Source organism: Pipistrellus kuhlii, unplaced genomic scaffold (genome assembly GCF_014108245.1).
Source record: "Pipistrellus kuhlii isolate mPipKuh1 unplaced genomic scaffold, mPipKuh1.p scaffold_m20_p_34, whole genome shotgun sequence".
NCBI lineage: Eukaryota > Metazoa > Chordata > Mammalia > Chiroptera > Vespertilionidae > Pipistrellus > Pipistrellus kuhlii.
The window spans coordinates 5,373,268-5,383,800 of NW_023425534.1; the positions used below are offsets into that span (position 1 = coordinate 5,373,268).

The 10,533-nt window shown below is 60.1% G+C and overlaps 1 protein-coding gene across 1 annotated transcript; it reads left to right on the forward strand.

Moving 5' to 3' along the window:
- Positions 1–2,986: 2,986 nt before the first annotated feature.
- On the forward strand, positions 2,987–10,361 carry LOC118731951. The gene is made up of 9 exons (XM_045570496.1): positions 2,987–3,223; positions 3,682–3,826; positions 6,079–6,331; positions 8,095–8,194; positions 8,551–8,668; positions 8,887–8,998; positions 9,225–9,248; positions 9,529–9,639; positions 10,080–10,361. The coding sequence occupies exons 1-9, from the start codon at positions 3,184–3,186 to the stop codon at positions 10,359–10,361; spliced, it is 1,185 nt and encodes a 394-aa protein (XP_045426452.1). The 5' UTR covers positions 2,987–3,183.
- Positions 10,362–10,533: the final 172 nt, after the last annotated feature.

Consider the following 10,533-nt stretch of genomic DNA (forward strand, 5'->3'; position numbering starts at 1 on the left):
GATAATGTAAGAAACCTCTGGGACAACTTCAAGCAAACCAACATCAGAATTATGGGAGTCCCAGAAGATGAGAGAGAACAAGATATCGAAAACATACTGAAAGAAATAGTGACAGAAAACTTCCCCCACCTGGTGAAAGAATTAGACTTACAAGTCCAGGAAGCGCACAGAACTCCAAACAAAAGGAATCCAAAGAGGACCACCCCAAGACACATCATAATTAAAATTCCAAGAGCAAAAGACAAAGAGAGAATATTAAAAGAAGCAAGAGCAAAGAAGGTAGTTACCTATAAAGGAGCACCTATACGATTGTCAGCTGACTTCTCAACAGAAACCATGCAGGCCAGACGGGAATGGCAAGAAATATTCAAGGTGATGAATAGTAAGAACCTACAGCCAAAGATAATCTATTCAGCAAAGCTATCACTCAGAATCGAGGGTCAGATAAAGAGCTTCACTAATAAAAAAAAGCTAACGGAGTTCATCAACACCAAACCAGAATTATATGAACTGCTGAAGGGGGTTCTTTCAGAAGAGAAAGTAAACAAAGATAAAAATTATGAACAACAAATATGTAACTATCAACAAGTGAATCTAAAGACCAAGGAAATTAAAAAAAAAATCTGATGAACAATAGTAACTGTTGAATATAATAGAATCAGAGGTATGGAAGGGGAGTGAATTGATACTTGGGGAAAAGGGGAGAGGGGGGCGTGGGAAGAGACTGAACATAAACTGTGCACCTATGGATGAGGACAATGGGGAGTGGGGAAAGGGCAGAGGGTGGGGTGGGAACCTGGTGGAAGAGAGTAATGGTGGGGGGAGGGAGAGGAACATGTGTAATAATATGAACAATAAAAACTTATTTTTAAAAAAATAATAAAATAAGGATTCTGGCCTTGAAAGCCATGCACCTGGCATCCATCAGTCCCGCACCTACTGGTCCACTTGGACCCTCAGTCTCTTTTAATGCACCCCTAAAACTCCAGGGAATCTCAGGTCATCACAGCCCTTCAGCACGCAGTCCTTACGCCCAGCCCATCCTGTACCTCTGGGCATCGGCATAGCTGGCCTCCCCCTGTGGCACACCTTTGCTGCCTGGTGGCCCAAGATAAGGGTTTTGGTTTTTTTTTTTTAATATATATTTTATTGATTTTTTTACAGAGAGGAAGGGCAAGGGATACAGAGTTAGAAACATCGATGAGAGAGAGATATTGATCAGCTGCCTCCTGCACACCTCCTATTAGGGATGTGTCTGCAACCAAGGTACATGCCCTCGACCGGAATCGAACCTGGGACCTTTCAGTCCACAGGCTGACGCTCTATCCACTGAGCCACACCGGTTAGGGCCCGAGATAAGTGTTTGGGTCCTCGGTCTGCGGCTTTTGGGGCTTAAGGAAACGCTCCCCCAGGCCTCAGGGGAAGTATTGATAGAAGCCCGGGTGTGGTTATGCCTGAGGCCCCTGGAGGCTGGGCTCCCTGAACCTGGGCCCAGTCCCATCCCTTACCCTCCGCACGGCCCCACCCTCCCAGGAACATGCCAAGGACCAGCCAGGTGACCCGCATAGGTGGGCGGGCTGTTGGTTTTAGCTGCTCAGGAGCATCACCTGGGAACTTAGGAATAGTCAGGAAGCCCGGCGTACCCAGCCCAGTGGGTGGGGATCTCTGGGGAGGGCCCCCGGGAGTCGTGTTTTCAGAGGAACCCCAGCGGTCCAGTGTGTGGCTGGTTTGGGAGGCGGGGTGCCCGTGGCAGCACCTTCCAGCCTGGCTCTTTCCAGGGGCCCGGCTGGGGTCGCCTCTGCTTAGCAGCCACTCCAGCCGGGCGAGGAGGCTGGGGCCCGGGCTCACCTGCCCTGTGCGGTAGTTCCTTCTCCCAAGGTGTGCAGCGGCAGAGGCTAAGGCGCATCCTGAGGGCATGGCGCTTGAGGGCCTGGGGACCAGGTCACCGGTCGGCCGGAGCCAGGACCATCTCGGCCTCAGGACTGCCGGGCAGCACCCCCCGAAGCCCCCCGGAGGAGGAGGTGAGTGGCGGACGCCGGGATGAGCCAGGGCAGGTGGGGGACACGGGGGAGGAGAGGGTGGGGATGGGGATGGGGATGGGCAGGGGCCGGACCCAGGAGTCCACACCCCTCCCCCAGGCATCCAGGGCTCCCGCCCTCCCGGAGCCGCTTCGGCCGGGCTCTCTGCGGGCAGCTGGGCGGTGGCAGCAGGCGCGGTGCCTTCGGCTCTGGTGGGCGCGGGCTCGGCAGTCCCGGGCTGCGGCGAGGTGGCACCCGGCACACCCTTCAGAGGCGGTAGGGACCCTGCCCCAGGCCAGCGAGCCGGGCCTCCCTCTACTCTCTGGATTTACTGTTTCCTGAGGCCCCTCCCCCTTGGCCCTGGGCCTTCACAGCAGCGCCCCCGCCCTCTCATTCCAGAGGGCACCCCTGTCCTGCCCCAGTCTCAGCTCCTCTCAGTCCCTCCTGCCCTCCTGCCCTGCTGAGAGGTGTATGCGGAGTTTGGGGGCAGGGGCTACTCATCAAAGCTATCACTTCAGAGATTTCACAGCCGTGGCTCATTCATTCATTCATTCATTCATTCATTCATTCTAGCACGGTGCTTAAGAGTTAATCTGCCTGAGTTCTAATCCCTCGCTGGCTGTGTGATCTTGGGCAATGTGCTTAACCTCTCTGTGCCTCCATCTCCCCATTTGTAGGGGGGTAATAATAGTACTCCCTTCAGTGGGCATCAAGGAGGTAGGGCACATGCCCCGCCCCCAGCACAGTGCCTGGCACAGAGCAAGCACTCCATTCCTGGCAAGGTTTAGCACTGCAGGTTGGTACAGACCTGGCTTTGGAGGTCTGGGGTCCCCCCTTGTCCCCACCACCTGTCATTGTGACCCCAGCAACGACTCTCCCCCAAGATGGGAACGGGGAGAGAGTCACCCCAAGCCCCTCCTGCTGCTGTGGGAAGAGTGGGCTGGGCGGGCCCCAGCGGCAGTGACCATCCTCAGGTGGACACTCCTTTCCCAGCGTCCTCCTCGGCTGGAGCCACTGGTCGGTGGCCCGAGGGGCCCAGAGGAAGCTGGCTGCCCGCTGGGCCTGGGCTCGGAGCTGCAGGGCCGCGCTGGGCCTGTGGAGGCGGCGGCGGCTGGCGCGGCGGCTGGAGGCAGAGCGGTGGGCCCGGGAGCGGGGCCGCAGACGGATGCGGGACGCCCTGGGGCTCTGGCGCTGCTCCTGGCAGAGTGTGTGGGGGACTGGGCCGGGCCCAAGGTGAAGGAGGGGGGGCCGGGGCCCACCAGGGAGACCTGGGAGTCCGTATCCTCCAGCAGAGTCCAACAGGGAGACCCCACAGGGCATGCCCAGGATCGGGAAGGCTGCCCAGTGCTGTAGACCTAGTTTTTTAAAGAAAAGCTGGGAATCTAGATGTTCATGACATTCTTGGGATTCCTAAGCATCGCCAAGAAGTTTTTATAAAAACAAACCACTCCCTGAGTTGGGTTGGCTCGGTCAACAGCAGGACTTCTGTCACCAAAGCATTTCAAGCCAGACGGCTAGGGTGGCCTCTCTGCTTCCTCTTGGGTAGAGGGCAGGGGCCCACGGTCACCCAGGGCCCGGGGGCAAGGCCAGGGTGGGCAACCAGGGCTCGGGGGCGAGGCCAGCGTGAGCACCCAGGGCCACTTCAGCATCCCTCTGGCCGCAGGGCAGCGGTGCCTGCGTGACCGGTACCAGGGGTGGGCGCAGCTGCGCCGGCAGGGCCTGTGCAGGGCCATGTTCCAGAGCTGGCAGCAGGCGGCAGCTTGTCAGAGGCACAGGACGGCCAGGCCAGAGCGGCTCACCCTGCAGAGGTGGGTGGGCCTGGCAGCGGGAGGCAGAGGGTCATCCCCACCCCGGGAGGAGCAGGGGGAGAGCCCGGGGGATGGGAGGCTGGGTGGCCCCTGCAGCTCTAAGGGAGTCCAGGCTGGAGGCCTGGGACCTGGGAAACAGGGAAAGAGGTAGGGGTAGGGATAGGGTGGGGGTGGGGGTGAGGGGAGACCCCAGCCTGGAGCTGTAGAGCCATGACCACTAGCCTTCACTACCCGCTTTGTGCAGGAGGCGGGACGGCAGGCCCCTCATCCCACGTCCCCTCACCCTCCTGGCTGGGTCGGTCCTTGGGTTTGGAGGTGACGGCTGAGATGGAGGGATGAGCTCCTCAGACCTCTACCACCATCGGTGTCCCCGCTCCGCCACCATTGGCGTTTGGGGGGTCAGCTCAGGAGGACTCTGTGCACAGGGGCCAACAAGAGGGGCTGGCACCCTAAATAGAGATGCTCTAGCCCAGTGGTCGGCAAACTCATTAGCCAACAGAGCCAAATATCAACAGGACAACGATTGAAACTTCTTTTGAGAGTCACATTTTTTAAACTTAAACTTCTAAAGCCGCTTCTTCAAAATAGACTCGCCCAGACCGTGGCATTTTGTGGAAGAGCCACACTCAAGGGGCCAAAGAGCCGCATGTGGCTCGCGAGCCGCAGTTTGCCGACCACGGCTCTAGTAAAACTTGCACGTGGTTCATGAATGCCGTTGAAGAGCAGAGGGCACAGGCGATGCCCTCGGGATGGTGACAAGCTCACTGTTGCTCAGTGTCCCCACGGCCGGTAACACAGGCTGCAGGCACTGGCCCCCTTTCCCATCTGAAGGCCGTGTCCGTGTTTCAGGCCCTCAGAGTGGGGGGCCGTGCTCCCCTCACTGACTCCTGCCCTGGAGCGGGCTTGTGAGAGGAGGCAGGGGAGACTGTCCCAGGGGATCTGGGACTTGAACCACAGCTGCTGGGCTCCCTCAGACTCCTGGGCAGCATCTACCCCGCCTCCCCCATCTCCCCCCTCGCCCCGAGTGTGTGCGTCCCAAGGCCCTGAATGAAAGCCGGAACTTTCCCCCTTACACATCTATCCCTACATTTTTAAGGCACAGGGCTGTGTATGGAACCGTGTGGAACCTGTAAGACTTTGCTAAGACTTTGGGGGGTGGGGGGTGGTGCAGGTGCATTTTGAATAAATGGGACTTGTCACTGACAGCAGCTGGGCCGTCTACCCCTGTTTTGCAGCCATTTCCAGGCCTGGCGTGGGTCTGCGAGAGACGCAGGCATGCTCCGGGCCCGGGGCCGGGCCTTCCAGGCTGGCCTGAGCAGACGGGCACCGGGAGCCGCGTTTGCCACGTGGCAGGAAGCTCGAGTGGCCACAGCCCGGGTGCAGGATGCAGGAGCATCGCATGGCTCGGGCCTGCGTCGCTCTCTGGAGGAGCCACGTGCAGGGGGTCTGGGCAGCTGGGCAGCTGAGGAGGGCCCGGGCCCGGCAGGCCTTTACGGCATGGCGAGTGGCCCAGGACCAGCGCCCTGAGGCCCGCCAGCCGGCAGAAGACAGAGCTCCGGCCCAGACCCAGCTGGCCCTGTGCTGGGCTCTGTGGGTACAGGAGACCCGCCTACACCAGCTCGGCCGAGCCCACGCTGCCCGGAAGCTGAGCGCCAGGCGGATGCCCAGGGCCTTCCTGGACGCGGGGCCTGGAGTTGGTTGGGGGGCAGGGGAGAGGGTGTTTGGCGGCTGGTGCCAGGGCCTGGGAGGCTGGGGCTGCCAGAGAGAGGCGATCCTGGTCATTGCAGCTGGTCCCGGGTCAGAGCCCAGCCCTGCACTCCCCGGCTGTGTGACCCTTCTGGGGCAGGTCTCACTTTAAAGGTCAGAGACAGATAACAGAACTGCTCTGCAGGGAGGCCAAGAGATTAGAGATAGCGAACGTAAACATTCAGCTCAGGGCCAGACACTGCCTAGCAGGTGCTCTGTGAACCCGTTCTTGTGAGGACAGGGGAGGCAGTGTGAGCAGCAGGGCTGTCCTTCCTCTGAGCAGGATGCTTGCCCCTGTTGTGTGATATTCTGCTGCTCTCGGTGCCATTAAACCCGTTTGCTCCAGCAGAGCGGGGCGGGGGGGGGGGGGGGGTAGGAGGGGAGGAGCAGGACTTTGCCTGGAGGTCCCCTATCACAGGGGACTGGCAGGGGAGGCCCCCTGAGCTGCCATAAAGCCAGTCTGGAGCTGATGGCCCTCGGTATGGACTCCTTCCTCTACCCCCCAGGGTCCTAGAGGCCTGGGCCCAATCTGCCGCCCGGGGCCGTGTCCAGCGAGTCACCATCTCCCAGTTCCAGCTGGTTGGGCACAGACAGCTCCTGCGGACCCAGTGGCGGACAGAGCTGCGGACAGAGCTGCTCAGTGTGTGGCTGGAACCTCAGGTGGAGGCCCAGGAGACTAGCACAGCCCTTCCCAGGCCCAGGGCCGACCTCGAGCACTGGCATGGGCTGGCCGGCAGAGGGCGCCTCCTGTGGAACCAGGTGAGGTGGGGCCCAGGTAGAGTTCAAAATGACCGGGAGGCCAGTGGCTTCAGAATCGGCTTGTTTCAGCCCCTGGTGGCACGCCTGGCTGGATGCTTCCCCAGGGCCAGCAGCCTTGTGGACACCACCCTCCCAGCCCTTAGCCAGCCTCCTGGCTCTGGGAGCCAACCCCGGTCCATCAGCAGACATCTCCTGGGCACCTGCTGAGAGTCAGGCCTGCTGCGAAGATGAGTGCTGGGTCACAGCCTCAGGCACCCACAGTCAGTATATGTCGTGGTGCAGCGTAGCATCAAGACAGAAGTATGGGGACAGTGGCACTTTGTTCTTTTTCTGATTGAAAAAATGAGACATGCTCATTATAGAAAAATCAGATGTAAATGAGAAAGTTTCCTTTCACGATATTCTCTGCCCAAAGACAACGGCCAGATGCCCTCCAATCAGAAGCAGTTAGTTCTGAGATGAGCAAATGGTGGCAAAAGCTTGAGGGCCTGCAGGCGGGAAGAGGCTGCCCCGACAGCTGGGCACAGAAGTGGCGCCCTGTGGCATCCAGGGCTGTGTCATTGTGGGATGCACAGCCCAGAGTTACCGGCAAGGCCAGTGTCCTGCAGATGAACTGGCATCACCAGGAATTCTGGGTCAGAATGCCGGGAAGTGGCTAATAGACTTGAGAGAGTCTGAAAGGAGAGGCCAAATGGTTTTTTAATGGGATGGAAAGGAACTGGCTATTTGCAGAATCCACATTCTCTATGTGGGACTGTGGCCACAGCAGATTGTGGGGGCTCAGGGTATTTTATTTCTAGTTCTGTGCTCCAGACAATTCTATTTTTGGAGTATGTTTATAAACATGCACACCCATTCCTGGCAGGCAGGCAGGCAGCTTCTTTCTACCACACACACACACACACACACACACACACAAAACCTGTGGGATCCCTTAACATGACCTGCGTGGTTCAGGGCCCACTCAAGGTCCGGTTTCTGGAGAAGGCCGCACACTAAAATGAAGAGAGAGACTGGAAGAGTTAATTTGGGAAAATGGGGGCCAGGCGGGAAGTCCACCTCTAGTGGGAAGACTAACTGCTCTCTGGCCTTTTACCATTCCTTTTATTGAGATCCTGAAACAAAGACATCTCTTAGGGGGAAGTTCCAACAACAGAAAATCAACATACATTTACATATGATTAACAAATTAAAGTTGCCTCAAGCACCACTATCTCAACTAGACAATGAGTTAATAGCTCTGACCATTCAGAGCCCTCAAGGTCCGTAGCTCTTTTTACATTTTATCTCCAGTGACAATGTTAGGTTTCGGTTCCCGGCACACACCCAGCCAACTCTCACCTAACAGGAGGAGCGGGTATTACCCACCTCCTGGTGGCACTGGGCCCCTGAGCGAGCCTGGGGTCAGGGCCAGCAGCTGGGGGCCGAGACTGTCAGCCCACTCCCGAGAGGGGGGCCTCAGGCAAGCGATGTCACTTTAAGTGGGAGAGGAATACCTGCTCAGCAGGGAAGCTCTCACCTGTGGTGGCTGTGATTGCTCCACCCACTGCCTGCGCCTCCAGCCACATGGAGCGCTTGGGCACCTCCTCTGGGGGCCGCAGGGTTCGAGGGAGAATGTGCAGTCCCATGCACTGCCCCACGTGCCCACACAGGTAGGAGGCCCAGTACTGGGTCAGGGGCAGAGGGGCATCCCATCAGGCCAGCTGGGCCCAGCATGGCCATGCCCATTGGGCTCAGGTTTTCCTCCCTGGCTGCTCTCATAGGCCCGCAGCTGCAGGCCACAGGGACCCCGGCTGCCCAGCCCAGCCCAGCATCGCAGCCTCGGTGGGCAGAGGACGCGGACAGAAACGTCCGGGGCTCAGAGTAAGGAGACCTGCCCCTGTGGAAGGATGATGTACAAAGCACAGGGGTGACTGGTCACCGGCGCTTAAGGGCCCGGAAATGAGCTCCGAGCTCCTTGGCAGATCCATTGTATGTATTTACCTGTATGTCCACCATCCATTTCCCCTTCAGGAATATCTCAGCCATTTTCAGAAAACGGTACATCTGCCCTGCCAGCCCTACCTGTCATTTCGAGGCTTGGGTGGACATGGGGCACACGCTTCACTCAGTCCCTTTTGCCGCTCACCCCTGATCCTGTGCTCTACCTCTAGGGGTGGGCTAAGGAGGAGTCTGACCTCCTGAACGGTAGCCTTTTCTGCCTCGATTGCCCATTCCAGGCGACAGCGCCGCCCAGCGCAGGATGCAGTGGCCCGGACCCAGGGCCCAGGGCTCGCCCCCTCCAGGACCAGGAGGGGACTGCAGCTCTGAAGGCCAGGGAGACAAGAGTTGGCTGGGGTAAGCAACTGCATGGAGAAGTGAGGTGGGGCCGGCAGGACGGGGGGGGGGGGGGGGGGGGGGGGGGGTGCGGGGGGTGGGGGGCGGAAGGGCGTGCCTGAGCCGTGGCCAGGGCTGGGACTCTGGTCAGCGCTCACCCCCACAGGCTCCTGGAGGAGCTGGCCCTTGGCCCCTGGCTCGTCCCTTTCCCTGGCCGTCAAGGGGTCATCTCTCCCCAGGAGGAAATACCTGCGGCGCTGGCACCTCGAGGCACTGCTCCGCCGGCTCCAGGGCTCCCAGCAGGCCAGGCGCCTGGCAGGGACGTGGCAATGTTGGGTGGATGCTCAGGGGGTGTTATGCCCAGACTTCATGATCCCCAAGGACCACCAGGGAGCCAAGTCCGATGCAATAAGCAAGAGAGCCTTCACCATGCTAGCATGTGCTCCCCCACTCATGCCGGCAGCATGGCGGAAGAGCGCGAATTTCTTCCGGTCCAGGGGTTTTGAGGGCTAGGGATAACTCCGCCCTACGCGGCGGAGTTGGGAGCTCATCCTCGCCCCGCCCTGCCCTTTCAGGGGCAGAGGAGCTGGCGCGGTCGCTGGTGAGTGGGGAGGGTCCCTCCTTCCCCCTCCCTCCTCCCCCCTTCCCCCCAGCCTCACACCAGTTTCTCATGCTATTCTCAACCCTAATGCCTGGATGAAGTCTTTCAAAGTATGGCCTCTGGACCTACTCAGTCTGAAACCTGGGACAGGCCAGGGAATCTGCATTGTTCACACCCCTCCTATGGCACCCTCCTCCTGTGCCACAGAGGGGCTGGGGGCCAGGCGAGCACAGGTCCGAGGCGGCAGCTGGCCAGTTCGGGGCTCCCCCTGTCCCCTCAGCTCAGGCAGTGGCAGCTGAGGTGGGTCTGGCGCACGTGGAGGCGGCGGGTCGCGCAGCTGCGGGTGGCTCGGCAGTTACAGGGACGCGCTGAGGGCTGGGTCCTTTCTCAGGTGCGGGTGGGGCGGCCCGGCCTCCCGCAGCCCTTCCAGACCAGCGCCTCCGAGCTGCAGGGCCTCCACGCGGGCCACCAGGGCGCCCTCACTTGTGGGGGAGGGTTGGTTTGGGTAGAGAAACTGTTTTGGATCTGGAGCCCTTGACCTAGCTGGCAGCCCTGTGCTCGGCCCAGTCCGCCTGGCATGCAGACTGGGAACAAGCTTGGCCTGCGGCACAGCTGCCCTCACATGGCTGCCAAGGCGTTGTCCCTTCCCGTCCCGTGTGCTCTGAGCACAGCTCCCCGGTCACAGGGCAGCTCTAGTCTGAGCCTCTGCATTTGGCCAGGGCAGGGTTGGCTGCTGCCCGCCTAGGGCAGAGGGAGGGACCGAAGGAGCCGGGCACAGACAGCCCAGGCCGGAGGGAGCTGGAGAACCTCTCCTTTCCCTCCCTGTGCCAGGCCTTGGAGAAGTGGCACCGGAATCTGGCAGCCAGGGGCCTGCGGAGGGGCCACCGGCAGCCCGAGAGCCCGGAGGAAGGTGGGCACAGAGCCCGGGGCACCCGTGTGTGGCGGACTCCAGGTGGAGCAGGGGCCGCTGCAGCTGGGACTTGTTGCCGTGGAAAGAAGATCAGAACAGAGCCCGGCCTTCCCAGGGAGGAACCGCGCTCCTCTCCCTTCCCGGGAGTGCAGACTGGCAGGCCACAGGGCGCTCGGCCCAGCGAAGGGTCCTGGGAGCTTTGAATGACAATAAACTGCCCTCCTTGGTCTCAGCTGCTTCTCTGGCTCCCAGGAGGCTGGACGGACAGATGGACGGACGTGGAGGGGATGTGCCCACGGGCTGCTCTTTGGACGCACCCCTCTCCCTCTCCCCACAACTAAGCTGGCAGGCAGAGACGGGGACAGAAAAGAGCCA

Bases quoted from the DNA above. Each gene is read 5' to 3' on its own strand.
- LOC118731951 (XM_045570496.1), top strand. From the start codon at position 3,184: ATGCGGGACGCCCTGGGGCTCTGGCGCTGCTCCTGGCAGA. The intron at 3,827-6,078 runs GTGGGTGGGCCT...TCTACCCCCCAG, and splicing joins GAGCGGCTCACCCTGCAGAG to GGTCCTAGAGGCCTGGGCCC. The intron at 8,999-9,224 runs GTGTTATGCCCA...GCCCTTTCAGGG, and splicing joins GTTGGGTGGATGCTCAGGGG to GCAGAGGAGCTGGCGCGGTC.